Raw genomic sequence first — 22099 nt, forward strand, 5'->3', positions numbered from 1 at the left:
AAATAAATAAATATAAGCCAACTGCCTTAAGAAGTAGTTGGGCTCACTGAAAAGGTACAACTCAACTTGGGGAATTTCAAAGACATCCTGTTGACAGTTCTCTACAATTTTCAATGTATTTATTTTAGCACATTTTAAAATATTACAATATTGCTGCATTGGGAGTCTTAAAAAGTAAAAAATCAGAAGTCAGATTTTTTTTTTTAGGGAAGTAAGCATTCCTACAAAGCGTTTGCTATTTATTTCAACCTTTTCATTAAAGGAAATTGAAAATACAAGAACAGAGACATGAACAAATAGGCACTACCTTCACCACCATAGTTTCGTGATGGTATGACATCCTTCTCTGTTCAGTGGCTCTCAATCTTGGCTGCATTTAAAAACACCCAGGAGAGGCCTCCGTGGTGGTGCAAGGGGTTAAGACACAGCACTAATGAAGCTATCCTCAGCCACTGCAGCATGAATTTGATCCCCAGCTAGGCAGGTGACCCACATGGAGCAGCAGACCTCTCCTGACTCTCACGCAGCTCCCCTCAGCAGCATATTTCAATAGATCTGCCTGTTCTGCTCCCCACTCTATCTCTGGGGAATCATCTCATCCCCTGCATCTTGGCCTGCACCCCAGGTCTTGTATGCATAAATAAATAAATCTTTAAAAAAATAAAAACACCCAGGAGCTTTTAATTAACTTTTTTATATTAATTAATTTTTAGTTAACTTTTAATTAAAAAATTAACAGGCTCCTGGTTCCTTGCCTAGGGTGCAATATCTGTATTTTTTTAACCACCCAGGTTACAAAGTAGGTGCAGGGTTGGCTGCACATTGTAAGTACCTAGGAAACATGCCTATAATATGTTGTCAAGACTGAGGACCCTGCTTGAAAACGGTGTGTATTTTCAGTTCTCTCCTTTCTCCCAAAGCAGCCACAGAAGCCATCAATAAAGATGCGGAAGACGATGAATAAGAGGGAAAGCTAATTAAGTGATGGTTATCCGCATCAACAGAACTCAACAACATGAGATCAAAGCAACAAAAACAAATCAAGCTACCCCATATATTTATAAGCATTAAGTTCCTTTTAAAGACAACTACCTGTTAGGATGACTAATTCATCCTGTTTGTCTGAGACTGTCCCAGCCTCAGCACTGAGGTCTCCTGTCCCAGTACCCACTTCCGCACCACTCTGTCCTGGCCAAATGGAGATAGTTTGTCACAAAAAAGCACACATATTTAAATAAGATGGAGTCAAACAGCACCTGCTAACTTACTCACATTCCTTAGTTATGACACTAATACATAGGTTTCTAGTTAGTTAAAACTATAAAATCTGCCTATCCTAAGAGAGGTGGCTTATCAATAACTTACTAAAGAATTTATCCAAAAGCAGGATAAATTCCTGCTTACATTTATTTCCCCAAGCAGAGATGGATGTTAAAATCTAACAGAATCACTAAACTGACATGGGGGCCTCCCCGGTGGCACAGCGGTTGAGCGCTGGGTTGCGAAGCTGCTCGCAGTCTCTGCAGCGCCGGTTCGATCCCCGGCTGCTGGGAGAGGGTTCCACATGGCAGGCAGACCTCTCCTGCCGCCCGTTGTTCCCCTCAGCAGCATACTTCATCAGTCTGCCTGTTCTGCTCTCTGCTCTGGCTCTGGTGAATTCTTTTACCCTCCCATGTTTCTGACTGTACCCAGTGCTTGTATAAATAAATTTTTTTTAAAATGAAATAAAATAAAATAAACTGACATGGTAAAAAAAAGACTGAATAAACTTAAAAATATGTTTGTAATAATTTAAGTGATGATTATAAAATAGTATTTATCATACAATCCCATAGTTCATCATATATACATGAAAAACTTTAGAAAGTTACATGGAAAATGTGACGAGTATCTTAGTGCGAAGTTTATCAATTTTTTTTTAACTTGTTATTTCTAAATTTTCTAAATGAATCCATTACTCTTGTGATAAAAATTAAAATCTACATTATGTTTCCAGGGGCAAAGAATTAGGGAACATTTCATGGTATAATTAAGTTAAAACAGGCTATAAGACTATGTAATCAAAAATTGGGATTATGGTCTCACTTTTTTCGGAAGAAGGAAGGAAAGAAGGGACAAGAAAGGGAGATGGAAGGTTGGAGGGAGGCGAGTGGAAGGAGAAAGAAACTCCCAGAAATTTAACTCTAGGTGGAGAAATTGAGTGATTTGACTCTCTTCCTTAGATGTAGAGTTTCAATGTATTTTCACAATAAGCATGTATTACCCAGAACAAAAAATAGGTTAGCTCAGTAAAAGTTACTTTTGCCACTTTGTTGGGAACTATTTAATCCAAAAAATTGGTATGTCATACCCTAGTTATTAGCAAAAACCTCATGTCGGTAAGCTGGTATATCCCAGCTCACATAGTAGGGTGAAAATGAGTAGCTTCAGGCCTCCCTGGTGGCACAAGGGATTAAGACGCAACCTATGAAGCTGTCTGTAGCCACTGAAGCACGAGTTCCATCCCCGGCCAGGGAGCTACTTACATGGCGCAGCAGACCTCTCCTGTCTCACCCGCTGCTCCCCTCAGCAGTGTATTTCAGTAGGTTCACCTGTTCTCCTCCCCACTCTGTCTTGGGTGAATCTTCTTACCCCACCCCCACACCTCTGGCCTATATACCAGTTCTTGTATGCATAAATAAATCTTAAAAAAAAGAAGAAGAAAATGAATAGCTTCATAAAGTTGCTTTTGTCTTGAAACTAAATTTGGTCCTATGTGGTGATGTTAAGTATATCCCTACAATATATCCCTTTTCAGAATCTTGATGCTATGACTGTGTTCTGAGGCATTAAGAATGTGTAAGTGCTAAACAGAAGTTATTGTCCAGCTTTACTGCTGTATAAGTCCTGTCTTCCCCTCACTTACATGGTCACAAGATCCCTAAGACTTTCTAGAGGTGTGGACCAACTGGGAGTCCCCCCACCTATAAGAGACTTTGTAGCCTGGCAAAAACTCCCCAGCAAGCTTCACTAGCATAAAAGCTAAGCCCAGGAGGAAGGTCAGCTGGTTCCACATCCACCTCCTGGCAGCTGCCATCACTAGAGGGCAGACTGGTTCAAGGATCCCAAAGTCTGATAAGGGCACAGCCAAGGGGGCCTGTGACTATGTCCAGAATCCTCAAGGAGCACACTGCTGTCCACCCACACTTAACTAGCAATAAAGGCAGTCTGAATTGAAATGTTTCTTTTAAACTACACACAAAAAATAATTACCTTTTCTTTCAAAGCTTTCCTCTCTGACAAAGCAAACAAGAGCCAGGAATTTTGTCACCTCTTTTAAGTAAAGAACTGTTGTATTATTCAGCTTTATAATGGCTGTTGATTCCTTGTCATAGGGGGTTCCTGCTCCATCTTCTTTGAGACTAAATGGGAACAGAAACCAAAACATATTTGAGCATAGAGAATGAACCACAAATTATAACCTAGCAATGGAGACCAGCTTTAACCCAGAATAAAAATCACAATAATTAGTTTGCACTTACAGTGTCTTTCAGCAAAAGGCAGAAATAAACAATCCCAATGGGGCCTCCCTGGTGGTGCAGGGGTTAAAGCCTCAGCATTATCAAGCTATCACCAGCTGCTGCCATGAGTTAGATACCCAGTATAAGTTCAATGCCCGGCAGGGAAGCTAACCCACATGGTGCAGCTGACCTCTCCTGCCTGACCCCTCAGCAGTGTATCTCAGTAGATCTGCCTATTCTGCTCCCCACTCTATCTCTGGTGAATCCTCTCATCCCCTGCACCTTTGGCCTGCACCTCAGGTCTTGTATGCATAAATAAATAAAAATAAATCTTAAAAAAAAAGCACACAATCACAAGACTGCACAGTGTATGACAGCCTCTTTCCTACTGACACAATGAATGACTGTTGCAACAGCCAGATAACTCTCCTGGCACCTTGGGAAAACACAGGTAAGGGATGGAGGTTAGCTCTCTCCTCTCCATGCTCCAAGACAGGACTAAGGCTTCTTGTCTTCTCATGATAGAATAACCAGGCTGTCAAAAGCATGCTCTCATGAAAGAGCATGAGGAGAAGAACTGTTTCAAAGTAAAGAAGGCTGAAGAGCCATGAGAATTAAGCACACAACTAGATCCTAGGTCAGTGAGACAAAATGCTGCAAGAGAGAATTGGGACCACTGGGTAAAATGTGAACACAGACTACATATTACAGAGGGGTGGAGCCAAGCAACACTTGCTTAATTGATAATTAAACCACAGTTCTCCAGGAAAATGTCCTTGTTCTTAAAAGATCCTAGATCCTCAAGTAGCTAGGATCAAAGACTCATGCTGTCTGCCACTTACTGCAAATGGTTCAGCAAAAACAAACAACATGTATTAGAAAGAGAAAGGGCAAATATAGCAAACTGATAAAAATTGGTGAGTCCCAGCGAAAGATATATAGGATTCATTGTACTTTTCTTACACATTTTCTGTAGGCTTGATGTTTTTTCAAAATATAAAGTTAAATAAATATATTGTTCTAGGGCCTCCCTGATGGCGCAGGCGATTGAGCGCAGTGCTGTGGAGCTGTCCACAGCCTCTGCAGTGCGGGTTCGATCCCGGCCAGTTGGGGAGATACCCACATGGCGCAGCGGACCTCTCCTGTCTCACTCTGTCTCTGGTGAATCCTCTCATCCTCCTGCACATCTGGCCTGTACCCCAGTTCTTATATAAAATAAATCTTTAAAAAATATTTATATATATTGTTCTATTTATGAAAAGGTGTGACCTGTAGACACGGATAACTTGGGTTTGAATTCCAGCTCTGTTATTTACTATGTCAACACGGCCAAGTTGAGTCACTTCTTTAAGCATTAATTTCCTCAATTGTATATTAACAATAATTACTGCAAAGTTTCCTACTGCAATTATATATATAAGTATATATATACACTTATAGATATATACACATACTTATATATGTGTGTGTGTGTGTGTATATATATATATATATATATAGCACTGAACATAGTGCTGAGAACATGAAATACACAATGAATGTTAAGTGCTATTTCTATTATTATTACTATGGTCTTAATGACTGAAACTGGACCCCTAGTAGACACTAATGTAATCAGTGTTACATATCCTTTCCTTTCCTTCCAGGCAAAGGAGCACCTCCCTACACCTTTTACCCTTATCTAAAACTGTATGTATATATCTTCTGACTTATTTTCACTTCCCAAATTTATGAATAATTGACTATGAAATTTATGAAATTTGACTTAATTGGAATTGCCAGCTTTACTAATATGGCACAATAACTCAGATGGTGCTCAACTTTGTCACTTATATAGTAATAGCCAGTACTTGATATGTGATTTGCACTGCTCTTAATTCTTACCACGCACTATGCATTGTTTGGGCTAAGGATCCTCTACATCATGTATTGAGGAACTGAGACAGGGGAAAACAAGGCAATGTGGTCAAAGTTACTGATGGGGTAGAACCAGGGCTGCAAGCCTAGATTTGACTAATTTCTGAGTTGATGCTTTTAATCTTGTGGCTATCCCAGAGTATAGAGTACCAAACCTGAGGAAATGAAAAGTCTAAATTGTATTTTCAAGAAAATGTAGGTTTTTAGTTTTGAGAGAATTTTATCTGGCACAAACATGGCTACTTAAAATGAATTGTGGAAGTTAGTTTTTTTTTTTAAAGATTTATTTTTTATTTATACAAAAGCTGGGGTACAGGCCAGAGGTGCCGGAGGTTGAGAGCAGAGGATTCACCAGAGACAGAGTGGGGAGCAGAACAGGCAGTTTTACTGAAATACACTGCTGAGGGGAGCAGCGGGTGAGACAGGAGAGGTCTGCTGCGCTCAACCTGCTGCGCCACCGGGGAGGTCCTGGAAGTTAGTTTTTTAAAAAAGGATTCAGCTAACTACAACCCACCAAAACATTAAAAGAAAATCTTTAAGAAGAATTGGATCTAAGATGTTAGAGATGCTTTAACAAAATTCTTGACTTTCTTTGTACTATTTTTAGCTACTTTTTGGGAAGGACTTTCTCTTGCTTGTAATATTTTGAAACAGTTAAAATTTTTACCAGTGAAGAAAATGGTATTCAAAATCTCCAAGTAAATATAATACTGTATAGTAACTACTACTAAACATTGTTTATTACCAGCATTTATAACACACATGAAGTCCTAGGTGATAATGTTAAATGGAAAAAAAGGATATAAAATTATATACACAAAGTAATTAAAAAAATTACACACAGAAACAAGAATAAAGTACACACAAACATTAATACACACCTGACTGTCTCTAGGTGATGAGATATGGGTTACTTTAATTTCATTCTTAGTACTTTTATGTATTTTCTGCAGTGAGCATATATTTTCAAAATTAGAAAAAATAAACTTTAAACAAATTAGAAAAACAAAAGACAAAAATTACAAGGAGAAACTGGTCAGGTTTTACCACTGCAATCACTATATATTACTAAAGTTTCCATCCATCAAGCACTGAGAACACATGAAGAAGGAACATTTTTTTTTTTTGGTCAACCTTTTTTTTTTTTTTTTTTTTTAATATTCCCCATACAATTACAACTCCCTTACTTTCACCCCAATCCCTCCTTTCCCCGCCCCCCGCCCCCCACAAAGTGTCTCTGGTTCATAGTTGTTTGTCGATTTTGATATTTTCTTTCTTATAGTTATTCATTTTCCTGGTCCCTTATTTAAGTTTTCTAGATTCCTGCTATGAGTGAGACCATCCGGTATTTTTCTTTTTCTTTCTGGCTTATTTCGCTGAGCGTGATCCAAGAAGGAACAGATTTTGAAGTACAGGTGTGGGCTTGTATATAGCTGACCAGCTGCAGCAGAAGCTCAGCTGAGTGAGATTCCAGAACAGACTGATCTAGGCCCCAGGTGTACCAGCTCCTGTGGACTGCTGGTTTCCGTGGAGTAGCTGGGAACCCACAGCAAGATTGCAGTTACAGGGCGGCCTGTTTTCTGGACTGCTGTACACATCTCAGGCAGGCTAACTGGCCGCAGGCCATTCCAGTAAGCAATCTGAAGAACCCCCACAGTCCCTGCTACATTTCTGACCCAGGCTGGTTTTTACTGAACCCAGTGGGTTCTCAGAAACACTGCACTCCACTGCAGAAAAACAATCTGACCACAAGGCCCAGCTTCCAGTTCCTCATCCTCCCAACTCACATGTTTGTTTTAGTGGGGAATAAGTAATTTTGATTAATATAATTTACATGAACAACCTACCAGTTATGTTTAATTACCATATGGCACAATAATGATTATGCACATTGTTAAATATGTGCCATATTAATTGTGTTTTTCATTGTACTTGATTATGACAGTCATCTAGATTGTAATCAGAGTATATTCAGCTTCTGAAACTATTTCTAAATCATCCATCTATGATTTTAGAACAATAGACTATTGCAGGGCAGTAATCTGGGGTCTATTTATAAAGCCAGATGGCAGTGTTCAATAAACACAACAACAGGGCCTCCCCTGGTGGCGCAGTGGTTCAGCGCTGGGCTGCAGGGTTGCCCGCAGCCTCTGCAGCACCGGTTCTTTCCCCCGCTGCCGGCGAGGATCCCACAAAAAAAAAAAAATCCCACAACAACAACAGTATAATGGCTGCTCCGTCTATGCAGGGTCTACCAGGAGAAGCCTGATGACATTTTTATCTTCACTACATTTTATCTTCACTATGAGTAATACTTTCCCTACTTCACAACAGAGAGGACTATGTGTATGCCTGTGTATGTTGAGAGTTAACAGAATCTGAACTGAATGAGCAAAGGATTTTTTGCAGGTGAAAGAGAGAAATGGCAAGACACAGACTCTCCTAGAAGCTGATAGAGGTCACAGCCACACTATGAAGCAATCTGCAGCCTCTGCAGTACAAGTTTGATCCCCGGCCGGCCAGGGAGCAACCCATATGGCACAGCAGACCTCTCCTGTCTCACTTGCTGCTCCCCTCAGCAGTGTATTTCGTCGGTCTGCCTGTTCTGTTCCCCGCTCTGGCTCTGGTAAATTCTCTCACCCTCCCATGCTTCTGACTGTACCCAGTGCTTGTATAAATGAATAAATAAATCTTTAAAAAAAAAATCAGCAGTTTTTCTTGTAACAAAGATGATAAGAGAGCTGCTGTTGATATGAGATTTTTATTTAGAGTTTAAGGATCCTATGAGTCTCTCCTGAGTATTATAACATCATTATACAATGACAGAGGAACCAGAAATCAATTAGACTTGAGTTTAAATCCCAGTTCCATCTCTTATTGACAATGTGAGGAGGGGTGAGAAACCTAGCCACTCTGAGCCTCATAAAAGAGGTGTATGGTTTCAGGATATTTTACTTACCCATAAATACAAGAAATGTCAATAACCACATCTATCATATCACAGCAGAGCTCATAAGTTTGCATATCCACGGGGGTGCTATCGGTTGCAATATAAATTTTACTGACCACGTCAAACAGAAAAGCCTTTTCAATTCCAGAATTCTAAAACAAAAAGAAGATGCTGTCTTAAAGTGATGTTGAGTTCAGACCATATCATGGTTACATAAAATTTTATGCTATCTTCACTGGAATTTACTTTATGTAAAAAAACTGGGCGATGTTTCCTGACTCCTAGAGAGGTAATTGCAGTTAAAGAAAAGGTCAAGAAAGAAGACTAATTTTATTGACTTTAAATTTAAAAATCTAAACAAACTCAAAATTGTACAATGACAGTAAATGTGAGTATTTACAGGTCTGCTTCCCTTCTATATTGCAGAGCCTGCCCTGAGCTGGTGGTTTCTAGGATGCATTCCAATCAGCTTATCATTCACAGTGTTAAACATATAAAAAGCATTCAACAGAATTTATCTTATTGCCAAAACCAGCTTTTATGCTCCCTATCTCTAGTAGGCTCTCTTAACATCGAATGATCATTACAACTTGAATAAACACTCCCGTTATACTAGTGAGATACAGGAATCCATTTGGGGAGTAAATTTTGAAGGACCTAAAACTGTATGTAGGAGTAATTTTCAAAAGTAATAATTAAATGACCTTGAAATGCTGTAAGAACAAGCAGAAACAAGTCATTTAACTCTAACAACGTTATTCTCAAATTCTGCAAATGACTAACAAGATGACAGTATTTACTTACTGATATAAAGATGTTTAGCAAGTTCTCCAGGGTAGGGAGTTGAGGAATCAATTTCTGAACGACTTTGCTAAAAGCTTCAAATATTGAGTGATCATATATGCTTGTCAGATAAAAGCTGAAAGAGGAAAAAACATTTTATCACATTTTCACTTTGACTTAGGAGTAGACTGCTTAGGCTATGTCACAACACCAGGACTTGCTTTTGTTGTTAGAATCCTTGCACACACCTCCCAGCCCCTGTCAGAATTCAAAATGACCTCAGCAAAAAATGAACACATCTTAACAAGTCATTCCTCCCCAACTTACAAAAAAACCTAGAACTGTGCCCACTTTTTGTGCTCTGACTGGCTGGGAAGATGAAATACTCAGGGGTATGTGCCAGCACCAGCTTCCTCACTGGCTGCAGGGCACTGGCATCTCAGCATCTTTACACATGCCCCTCCTCCCACCAAGGTGAGTAAGGGTTGTACTATTGATATTGAAGTGCCTAATTTTTTCATTTTCCAATTTGCAGAATGAATGATGCATATGCTACTCCACAAAATATGAAAGATATGGTTCTGTGTTTCTATTTGAATTTTCCTCAAAATCCTTCCTTACTCACGGTTACAAAATTATCTTATTTAGGGCCTCCCCGGTGGCACAGCTGGTTGAGTGCAGCGCTGTGAAGCTGTCCTCAGCCTCTTTAGTGCAGGTTCGATTCCTGGCCGGCCAGGGAGATTCCCACATGGCGCAGCAGACCTCTCCTGTCGTGCTTGCTGCTCCCCTCAGCAGTAAATTTTAGTCGTCTGCCTGTTCTGCTCCCCGTTCTGTCTCTGGTGAACTTTCACCCACCTGCGCCTCTGGCCCGTACCCCAGCTCTTGTATAAAAATAAATTAATCTTTAAAAAAAAACTATCATATTTATTAAGAACTGTAAACTTGGTTAAGACGCAACCTATGAAGCTATCCGTAGCCACTGCAGCACGAGTTCAATCACGCTGGCTGGCCAGGTAGCAATCCACATGGTGCAGCAGACCTCTCCTGACTGGCCCACTGCTTCCCCTCAGCAGTGTATTTCAGCGGATCTGCCTGTTCTGTTCCCCACTCTGTCTTTGGTGAATCCTCTCACCCCCCACACCTCTGGCCTGTAGCCCAGTTCGTGTATGCATAAATAAATAAATCTTTAAAAAAAAAAAACAACTGTAAACTTCAGCATTGATTAACTTCCTGGATTACGTTCATAGGCTTTATTAGGTAGTTTTCACATGAGGGAAGAATCTTAGCTTTGACCACCTATTTAAAAAAATTTTAGGGACCCTGGTGGCGCAAGGGGTTAAGACACATCCTATGAAGCTATCCGCAGCCACTGCAGCATGAGTTCGATCCCCGGCCAGGGAGCTACCCACATGGTGCAGCAGACCTCTCCTGCCTCACCCTCTGCTCCCCTCAGTAGTGTATTTCCGTTGACCTGCCTGTTCTGTTCCCCACTCGGTCTCTGGTGAATCCTCTCACCCCCCACACCTCTGGCCTGTACCCCAGTTCTTGTATGCATAAATAAATAAATTTTTCAAAAAAATTTTTTTAAACAACATCATTGCTTTTCCCAAAGATTAGAACCATCACATGAAAACCTTGCTTTCCATTAATACTGTCCCAATGTCTAAAGAACAAAACAAAGTAAATCGGTAAATTACTGCCCATGCCAAACTACGTGTGACTTTGGACCCCGGACCTGCATTTTGCCACCAATTACTGTGATCCCTCATGGATTTCTGTTCTCACCTGAGGTGAATTTTTTCTAATCCAGCATCTGCAAGGTCATCGTTTGCTCTCTGATGAATATCTCTTTGGGTTTCAATTTTGTGGTCATCTGACAGACCATCCACTTTATGAATAAACACCTCAAAGTTGATGTCGGTGTTCACTTTGTAGGCCCGGGTCACCGTGAGGTGGAGCCGGGCAAGGGCTTCCATGTAATCATCCTAGGAACAAAGGCACGTTCCTGTTAGAGGAGCTGCACCCCTTCCTGAGCCCGTCAAAGGACTTACATATACACTCTTTCTTCCCCTGGCCTTATTAAGGTTATAATTGACAAGTAAACACTTGTTAAGTGTACAATGTGACATTTTGATGTACATAGACATTGTGAAATGATCCCCCTAGACAAGCTAATTAAACTTTTTTTTCACTTAATTTCAGTTACCATTTTTTTTCTTTCACATATACACTTAATCTGGAAGTTATGTGGGCACAACCCCCTCAAAATATTTCAGGAGTCCAAATTAAAGCTGTTTTTAAGTCAAATCTGAAATTTTAAGTTTTGTTAACAAAGAGGGAGGGATAAGGCTAGAAAAACACAATTGCAGGCAGTTGATTTACTTGAGGACAATCGTAGATATCAGAATTGTTGTTCTATGAATAAAATGACCTCACACCACCCAGGATGATAACCTAAGATGATTCCTTCAGGAAGACATGAGTCTCTTGGTGAACTGTGATGAATTAACATAGATGGAAATGTGATATGAGCCTTTGGGGTGATGGGAAAGGAGCCAGTAAGAAAAAATTTTAAAAGCAAGTTCCAAAGCAGAGGTAGCATCACGGCCTGTAGACCAAATTGGGTTCATTGCCTGTTCTTTGCAAGTCAAGTATTATTGGATGTGTGTTCACATATTGTTTATGGTTCTTTCATGGTATAATGGTAGAGTTGAGTGGTTTCTCCTGTGGGGACTCCTCCAACACTGTATAGCCTGCAATGCCTAAAATATTTACCATCTGAGGGCCTCCCTGGAGGCATAAGGGGTTAAGCATCAGCACTGTGAAGCTATCTGCAGCTACTGCAGCACGAGTTCCATCCCAGCCAGGGAGGTGACCCACATGGTGCAGCAGACCTTTCCTGTCTCACCTGCAGCTCCCCCTCAGAAGTGTATTTCAGTAGATCTGCTTTTTTTACTCCCCACGCTGTCCCTGGTGAATCCTCTCACTCCCAGCACTTCTGGCCTACACCCCAGTTCTTGTATAAATAAATAAATAAAAATAAATCTTAAAAAAAATTTACCACTGGCCCTTTACAGAAGTATTTGCTGACCCCTGCTCTAGAGTAATTATTCCAAACAACACAATACTATTTTTCTCTCCTTCCTACACAGATGATACTTATGTAATATAATGAATACTCACACGTGCTTCTGTTTTACAAAATCAAACATTAGACACTGAGGTCCTGTGTATCTCTTCCTCTCCTACTAGCCTATCCCACTTTAAACCCAATCTCCAGATGCAACTGTAATCCCAAGTTTAGAGTATAATCTCACTCATCTCTTTATAAACCACAATATAAATATACATTCCTAAACAATATACAAAATTAATTTTACACTTTTAAAATTTATAGAATATCAAGTTACATGCAAATTATAATTTACCTTTTTCAATCAACATTAAGTCAGTGAGATTTACCTATCCTGAAGTATGCAATTCTAGTGAATATCTCTTATTAAAGGCTCTACAAAATGTCTCTGTATAAATTTATCTGATCTCATCAATGGACATTCAGAATGTTTCCAACTATGTGCTCCAGACAACGATAAAATGTGAAGAGTCCCATGCACACACATCTCTGTGTCTGTCAGAGTTTTTCAGGGCTTACCCTGAAGGCAGACTTGCTGGGTCAGAGGACCAAGAAATTTGACTTTGACTGGGAAGAGTGTAAGAGCAGCCCGTGAACCAGCCCTCACCAACAACGTGTTGTCAAATCTCTTAATTACTGCCAACTTGAAAGGTATGAAAAGGTCTTTGTATAGCAAAAAAGTAAAGAGATCTGTGGGGAAAAAATGTAGCAATTTTTCACCCTCTATTCTGACTCCACATGTGGACAAGTCCAAAGTTAATAAAACAGGGAGAAAAATAGCAAATGGAGTCCTTTTCCTCCTTCACACTCTAAAGAGTTATTGAAAATGAAGATAAATATAAGGCATAGGGACAGCAGATTACATGTTCTGGAAAAATTCTAGATTAATAATTTGTAGCCCTTTTTATATCTTAAAATATCTCAAATAAAAGCTAAAGTTATCACTGTCTGCTTCCATGCACATGACATTTCAGAGAAGACAAACTCATCTACAGTGACTGAAAACACATCAGCCGTTACCTGGGACTGAGGTTTGGAGGAGTATCTGAGAAAGGACACAAAAAATCCTGTTGGAAATAAGTCTATCTCTTGATTGTGAGGTGGTTACCATGTATGTATATTTGTCAAAGTCACAGCACTGGACACGTAAGTGCATTTTATTGTATATAAATTACATCTCAAAAAAAGTACTGTTGCTTATGCTTAACTGAGGAGGGAATTAAGAGGCTATGTCTGTGAGCAAAACTAGCCAATATCAAAAGAGTATTACAATCTCAAAAGATCAGAAATTTCTGTTCTAACCTCCCTGCCAAGCATATGAAATGGTCTTATTACCAACCAATACCAAATTATATATAGTTGCAAAGACTAAAAATGACATTAAAAAAAGAAAAATACTCCCCAAACTTTTTTTTTTAATTGCCATCTCAACCACTTTTATTTTGATCTATTAAACCAAAGGAACTGTGAATGATTTTTTCTACTGTTTATCATCTTCTTTGACAAAAATAAAGGAAAAATATGCTGCGTGGTTTCCACTCCAAATTTAGATCTAGGAATTACAGGCGGGCCACAACCACCAAGGGCCAAGTGGACATTCTATTTTGGATCCCAAGGCACAAATGAAATGGTTTCAGGGGCCCACTAGCGGTCTGCAGGTGTTCTGAGAGTTCTGCTGGGGGCTGGCAATGTCACTGTTTAGCTGGGGGAATCTCTCTTGATTGTTTCATTCTCTTTTATTTTACAACCTTCTGTAAAGACTCATTTTCTCCTTGGTGATATATTTATCTGGTAATCCTGTGATTGTGAGGAATTCACAAGCAAAAGACTAAAATATTTAGTGTGAGACTAACAGAGCACTGCTTAGAAATAAAGGCAACGCTATTCAAGTACCAGCAAGACACTGCTCTATAGTTTGGTTTTCTCTTCAGTCCTTCTAATAAACACATCATGTGAAGACTCCCAAACTTTTTTTTTAATTGCCATCTCAACCACTTTTTTTTTTTTAGCTCTTTTTATTTTTCAGATTTATTTATTTATACAAGAACTGGGGTATAGGTCAGAGGCGCAGGAGGGTGAGAGAATTCACCAGAGATAGAGCGGAAAGCAAAGACACTGCTGAGGGGAGCAGCGAGCGAGGTAGGAGAGGTCTGCCTTGCCATGTGGGTTTCTCCCTGGCCGGCCGGGAATCGAACCCACGCTGCAGAGGCTGCAGACAGCTTCACAGCGTGGTGCTCAATCCATTGCGCCACTGGGGAAGACTTCCCAAACTTTTTACAGTCCAGTTCCAATAGAAAGTATACTAGAGGCCCTCACTGGTGGCACAGGGGTTGAAATCTCAGCACTATCAAGCTATTGCCAGCTACTGCTACATGAGTTTGATTCCCTGCCAGGGAGCAAACCCATATGGAGCTAACCCTCATGGCACAGACCTCTCCTGTCTCACCCACTGCTCCTCTCAGCAATATATGTCAGTAGATCTGCCTGTTCTGCTCCCCACTCTGTCTCTGGTGAATCCTCTCACTACCACCCCCTACCCCGCACCTCTGGCCTACATCCCAGTTCTTGTATGCATACATAAATAAAATAAATCATTAAAAAAAATAAAAGTATACTTGAAATGTCTTATTTATTCCTTATTTTTGGTAAATGACAGCTCTCAGCAATGTTTTCTTACACTTTTAAAAAAAGTTTAACTTAATAAGATGAATTTCTGGGGCCTCCCTGGTAGCCTATGGGTTAAGTCTCAGCACTATTACCATAATAGCCTGAGTTTCATCCCTGGCCAGGGAGCTAACCCACATATGACTCAGCAGACCTCTCCTGTCTTCTCTGCTTCTCCCTTTAGCAGTGTGTTTCAGTAAATTCGCCTCCTTTGCTCCCCACTCTGTCACTGGTGAATCCTCTCACCCCCCTGCACCTCTGGTGTACACCCAACTTCTACACAAAAACAATTAAAAAAATTAATTTCTCAGACATCCTTATACCTTTCTCTGCCCTACAACTAAAAAAAAAATTAACAAAATAAAGCAACACCAAACACATTTACCAACTGGAATTGAAGGTCCACTTTTCATGTTCAGGTAATATTAAAAGCAAATTATAGTTGCAATTTGAAAATAGGCAAGTGGACCTCTTTTAGCAACATGATACCCATATCACAACCACATGAGAAAGAATGACACTGGAAATTTTAATTGCATGAATGCAAATTGCTATGTAAGCAAAACATGATACTTAAGTATTTACTAAGTTACTGTCTTGAAATGATGAGTCATCTGGTTGGAATCTACTTACCCATAGTTAGGGAGGGCTACCATTATTGCTACCTAGCTCAACAATTACAGCAACAGCTGCTGCATGACTTAGGTAGAAAAACAGAGCATAAAAGGGACAAATGAATGTGACATCCTAGGGGCCTCTCCTTCCATGCAGCAGTGTGTAAACACCCCGGCCACTCCGCTTCAAGCTACCTAACTTATGGTGCTGGCAGGATCTGAGGCAGGAAGATGTGGGATACTGTCAAGGTCACATTTGGGTCAAAATAAGCAAGACAGCCAGAAAGCAGGAACTGGCAGTAGGGCCTGGACCTGATGCAGATGAAGATAAGAAACAGTTTTTAGATGGGTGCATGGGAGAAAGGATAGGCTGCTCACAAATCAGGCACTGGAATTAAAAGTCTCCACCCTCCACACTTCTCTCAAAAAAAGAAAGAACACCGCCTAACCATAGGGCCACACTCCCACAGCTATACTAGAACTACACAGAGCTGTCTCTTGGAACTAACAGGCTTAGTTGAAATTTTTATTATTATTTCAAATAAGTACCTAGTTCCTGAAGGATTATGTGATGCTCTCAAGCACAAGCAACCACTTAAAGAATGGCTTTCCAAGCATGAACTCAGACCACTAGTACTAGGCGTCTTTATTCCCCTCTTCCCTAACACAAGTGGTGCTCCCGGAAAGGCCGGGAGCGTTTGGGCCACCTGTCTGATTTAAGTCCACCGTTTCAGGGAGATGTTTCAACCTCAAATGAAAGTTGGTTTAGTGCGTTCCTGGAGAATTTGCTTCCTTGCGTTTGCCCACAGCTACAAGAGAGAGCCCGTGGGAGTCTTTGGGCTGGGCCATGCTTCAGGGGCATTTCAGAAGCATCTGGGTAGGGAAAATTTTGAAAAGCACCTACGTTCCAGTCCTGCTGCCAATGCCCCTTTCTAATAGTGACCTGCTGCCTCCTCCCCTTGAACCACAAAACCTGTATTTACGTGAACTAGGTTTCTATACAAACAAAATAAAAATAGAATTGATACTGAATCTTCTCTTATCCTAATACATATCTCTTCCCTAAATAGGAAAATATCCATCTCCTAAGAGATAGATTTATTTCAAATTTTACTTTTTATCTTTACTTATCTATAAAATACGCAAAAGTTATTTTGTCTTAACTGTGTACTAATAATAATTACAATAATTTGAGTCAGAGGAAAATGTTCACGTTTAGAATATGATCTTCACAGGAAATATTAAGCATTTTAAAATGTAAATTTATGCACATACTTTTGTTGAAGAGACCCTGTGATCTTTTATAAATGTGTGTCCCTGGCCTATATGATGGGTGGTCCCCTCCATCTGTGAGGTTTCCTAGGTCTATGATTTGTGGAGACAGCTCTCTGACTTTGGTGGATGACATGGAGGGAGCTGTTTTCACTTTGCAAAGTCTGAGAGACCAGTCTGAGACTGATTCTTTAGTAGAAAGCTTATTCCCGATTCTAAAAACCAAACCAAAGCCATCACAAAGAAATCTATTTGAACACAAGGAGAAAGGGTAGTCCAAGAGGGTGCTACACTCCTATCACGCCCCTCCCGGATGAGCTTTACCTGGGAGTCAATGACAAATATCAGTGCTCCTGTGCCCCGGAAGATCATCTCATAGTCAAATGTAGGATCAAAAAAGTCAATCTGTCCTGGGAAGTCCCAAATCTGAAAGTTCACGAAGGAGCTGTTGGAAACATCTTCCCGGCAGATCTTGTTTGTGCTCTCCAAGAACAGCGTTTCATTGGGAGACATTTTGTGAAAGACCACTTTCTGAATAGACGACTTGCCACTTCTTCTCAGGCCCATGAGCAAAATTCTTGGCTTCACCTCTGTGCTGAAGGGATCACTGAAGTCCAGAACTGGAGAAACCACAAAACAAGAATGAGGGGGAGATGCTTTCACAGTGGTTAATTAAAGGAGTTTCACTTCCACCTCAGAGGAGATTTACAATTCACAGACAAAACTACTTTTCCAAATGCAGAGTGCTAACTGTATCACCCCCTCACTGGGGGGCCAGCTTTTAGTTAAGCGCAAAACAGTGAAAAATGCTGTTTCAGGACCTCTCACACCTACCAGAGGATAGGAAAACCTGTATAATTCTGCATCATAAGCAGGGAGTGAAGGGCAGAGATTTCTTGGAGCACACTGTTAGGGGAGTCAGCACTCCAGACCCATGTCCTTCTTTGCCTAGCTCATCCTAGTCCCTAAGCACTTGAGAGTGCTTGCTTATTTAAGTTATGCCTGAAATAAACAATTTGGTAGTTCATCAAAATTAAAAAACTTTGGTGCTTCAAAGGACACTCTCTAGAAAGTGAAGACAATGCACAGAAAGGGAGAAAACATTTGCAAATCATATATTTGATAATGGTCTGGTATCTAGAAAATATAAAAAACTCTCACAATCAACAATAAAGAGGCAAACCAATTTAAAAAATGAGCAAAGGATCTAAAATAAAAAAATTTCTCCAAAGATATACAAATGACCAATAAACACGTGAAAAGGTGTTCGTCATTAACCACCAACGAAATAATCAAAACCACAATGAGATGCCACTTCCCATCCACTAGATGGTTATAATAAAAATGAAAGACAATAACCAGTGCTGATGAGGATGTAGAGAAATTAGAACTCTCCGGTACTACTCATGAGAATGTGAAATGGGTGTGCTTTGTGAAACAGTTTGGCTATTCCTGAAGAAGTTGAACAGTGTGTCACCCTAAGATCCAGCAAGCCCACTCACTCCTGTACTCAAAGGACTAAGAAGATCTGTCCAAGAGAAAATTGTACATGAATATTTACAGCAGCATTATTCCCAATAACCAAAAGGTGGAGACAATCGATGACCATCAACTGATAAATGAATGAACAAAATGAAAGACATTCATACATTGGGATATTATTCAGCCACAAAAAGGAATGAAGTCCCAATTCATTCCACAATATGGATGCACATGGAAAACATCTTGCAAAGTGAAAGGAGCCAGACACAAAAAGTTATAAATCGCTTGATTCCATTGATATGACGTGTCCAGAATAGAGAAATCCAAAGAAATAGAAACTTTGTGGCAGCCAAGGGATAGAGTGAAGGGGAAATGAGAAATGACTGGTAATGGAGAGACTGTTAATGGTTTCTTTGGAGTGAAGAAAATGTTCTGGAATTAAATCATGGTGATGACTACACACCTTTATGAATATAATAAAACCACTAATTTATACTTTAACAGGGCAAATACTATGGTATGTGAACATATCTCAATTAATAAAAAAGCTTTATGACTCACTAAGTAAATAAATAAGACCAGGTATGAAAATTGGAGGAAAAACCCAACATTTTAAAGAAAAAGGCAGAAGAATAAAGGCAAATACAGAGCTATACACATAATTAATTACTTTCTAAATTTCTTTTTTTGTATCCGTATGAATTATATCTGAGTGTGTCTTTCTCAATCCCGGATCCCAGTCCAAGCACAATCCAACAGAGACTGAAAACAGTCCTTTTATTTCTTTATTGTAACAAGCATTTTTTCCTCAAAACTCCACAATTGTCTATAGTCATGTTAATACTTGATAACGACTTGGTAAATTTTATGTACTGTATATAAAATATTTTGATATTTGAATTTGCATTATAGGTAAGCACACAAACCAGGTAAAACAATAATTGAAGAAAGAAAAAAACGCGCACGTGCAGATACGTACAGATACCACTCCACTATAAGGACATTGCACCCCCACTCTACACACACACACACACACACACACACACACACACACATCCTGTTCATCTTAACCCAATTCAATAAATTGCTGATGATATACTATAGAAGCGGTAATGTGGAAATAAACCAGCCATAATATGATCAGATTTCCTCTTTATCAGTGATTATAAGCTACCCACTCTCAGTACTGCCATTACAAGTCAATCTCAGCAAAAGCAGGGCATGAACTGAGAAAGACAGGATGTCCAGTTTCAAAAATACCAAGCTGATAACATGTCACAGTCTTCCCCTCCCATACTAATCCCTAAAAATAATACAAATCTGAATACTAACTAAACAAATGAACAAATAAACATAATTGATTTTGAAACAAAAAAAAATAATTCAAAGGCTACAAATAATCAAGAAATCCCTAAGAAAAGCAAAGATCATATGAAGAGAAAATCTGCACCTTAACAATGAATGGTAGAGCTCTGCTGCAAAAAGCAGAACTAGTAAAAACTGAAGTAGGATGAGACAGGAAGACAACCAACAGGGTTGTTACTTGCAGAAGCTGAGAAAGAATACCTAAGCATGTAAACTCTGTGCACTACTGCCTACCCCTCCAATACACACACACACACACACACACACTCCAGGAGGCAGATAATACAGGGACTCATGTATGAAAGGGAAGGCCATCCCAGTCCCTCAGGGGCTAGTAGTGCCTAGAAGGTGAAGAGAGCATGCTGCTACCCTCGAAGTACTCTGTCCCTTCCTAACTCTCACTACAACATAAGTTCAAGAGGTGAAGCAACCCCCTTCAAATTTCCTGGCTTATAGAAGAAGCTAAAAGGCAGAAGTACAGGAGTTATCTTCACCCCTGGCTATCTTTCTAGCCCGAATGGTACGAAAGCATTGGCAATGGAGAAGTTTTGCAAATTTGTATGTCATGCTCCTATAAGGTTTGATTACTTGAGCTGGAAATTCAGATTTTCTTCCTGTAACTGATGACTTAGCTGTAGGACCATAGATACTAGGTGGATCTAGCCTGGGTGGATGACTTATGCTTCATGCAGCAATTGTACAAGAGATGGCTGCTCTTATCAGTACAGCTATAGCTGCAGATGGCCGGGTGACACACTTCAACCAGCTTCCTGTTGAGGTGAAAAGGAAATAGAAATGAAAGGTGTGTGGACCTTACCACCAAAATACAATGAAGAAGCAGTTTACCAGATTCTGTGTAGTTTCATTACAGAAGCTGAACACCACTGCTTGTTACATATATCCCTATTCCTGTGATCTGTGCTATAAGATTGCTCTATGGCATGAAGGATGATGTCATACTTTGGCATACATCCATGAGTTGCTGACCAAGTAATCAGCACAGATGTAGATGCCATCCGCAGAAAACACAGTGATCATAGAGTGAAGGGAAAAGCAGACATTCATCTTGTTTGCACAATTGATGACTTAATTCATAAGCTTTCAGCTATGGTTAACTAGAATCCCAATTTTCTTTGGTATGTAGACTAGTGGATGCAGGTGCTTCAACTTGAAGGATAACAGATCTAAGACCCTAATACTTAGAAAGTTTATTTTTGGGCCTCCCTGGTGGTGCAAGGGGTTAGGCACCACCCTATGAAGCAATCTGCAGCCTCTACAGCATCCCTGGCCCCCAGGCCGGCCAGAGAGAAACCCACATGGCACAGCAGACCTCTCCTATCTCGCCCACTGCTCCCCTCAGCAGGGTATTTCAGTAGATCTGCCTGTTCTGTTCCCCACTCTGTCTCTGGTGAATCCTCTCCCCCACTGCATCTCTGGCCTGTACCCCAGCTCTTGTATGCATAAATAAATCTTAAAAAAAAAAGTTTTTTCCTTTTAGTTCTGTTTTGTAAATATCACACGACTGTTTATTTAATGATTTAGCTGCATAATGCTACATGTGGTAAAGAAAGATCAGCTGATGTTTGGAAAATTTCCTCCTTCCTTCAAACCTTGTGTGTGTTTTTTTTTAATATAAAGTTTTCCTATTTTTTCATTCAAGATGTTTACCTTAGAATGCTTATGTTAACTGTACCAGACTGTAATGGTGTTCTCTTCTACTTAGAATTACTAATACAGGGCCTCCCTGGTGGTACAGGGGTTAAAGTCATCAGGCTCAGGATATCTATCGCCAGCCACTGCAGCTGGAGTTCAATCCACGGCCAGGGAGCTGACCCACATGATGTAGCAGACTCTCCTGTAGTGGCTGCTGTTCCCTTCAGCAGTGTATTTCAGTTGATCCGCTTGTTCTGCTCCCCACTCTGTCTCTGGTGAATCCTCTCATCCCCTGCACCTCTGGCCTACAGTCCAGCTCATATGTGCATAAACAAATAAAATGAATCTTTAAAAAATGAAATGTAGATGAGTCATGAAAGATACAGGTATAGGAGGAATAAGAGACAACTTCTCTGTATTTAATTTACAAAGCTCGGACCCTTAAGTTAAATTTCAAAGGTGCATTGGAGATCTTTCAAAATCTTTCAACATATTAAATATTGCATATGGAATGATTTCAACTCTATATTTTATCTTTAAATAGTTGTCTTAAGGTTTCTGATTTTTCAACACAATAAATATTTTGGAAAATGATGCCAAAATAATTGCTTGGTAAACATTGGCTGGACAGGAAAATACGTAAAACAAGGCTCCCAACATGGAGAAATTAAAAATCTACTTAGATAGTGTGGTATTGACTCAAAGATAGACTAGAGAAAAGGATGCCCCCCTCACATTGCTTGTGAAAAATCCATGGACAACTAAT

At 39.9% G+C, this 22099-nt stretch overlaps 1 protein-coding gene across 1 annotated transcript in view; it reads right to left on the reverse strand.

The window, feature by feature from the left end:
- RRAGD (Ras related GTP binding D) overlaps positions 1 to 22099 on the reverse strand; it is a 38707-nt gene that overhangs the window by 1880 nt on the left and 14728 nt on the right. The window contains exons 2-6 of the mRNA XM_037520103.1: positions 17158 to 17453; positions 10936 to 11135; positions 9172 to 9286; positions 8377 to 8519; positions 3253 to 3401 (exon numbers count right to left, since the gene is read on the reverse strand). Of these exons, the coding sequence (XP_037376000.1) occupies positions 3253 to 3401; positions 8377 to 8519; positions 9172 to 9286; positions 10936 to 11135; positions 17158 to 17453 (903 nt within the window). The remainder of the gene's footprint in view (positions 1 to 3252; positions 3402 to 8376; positions 8520 to 9171; positions 9287 to 10935; positions 11136 to 17157; positions 17454 to 22099) is intronic.

This window comes from Talpa occidentalis, unplaced genomic scaffold, assembly GCF_014898055.3.
Source record: "Talpa occidentalis isolate TD23 unplaced genomic scaffold, MPIMG_talOcc4v2.1 talOcc4.2, whole genome shotgun sequence".
Taxonomy (NCBI): domain Eukaryota; kingdom Metazoa; phylum Chordata; class Mammalia; order Eulipotyphla; family Talpidae; genus Talpa; species Talpa occidentalis.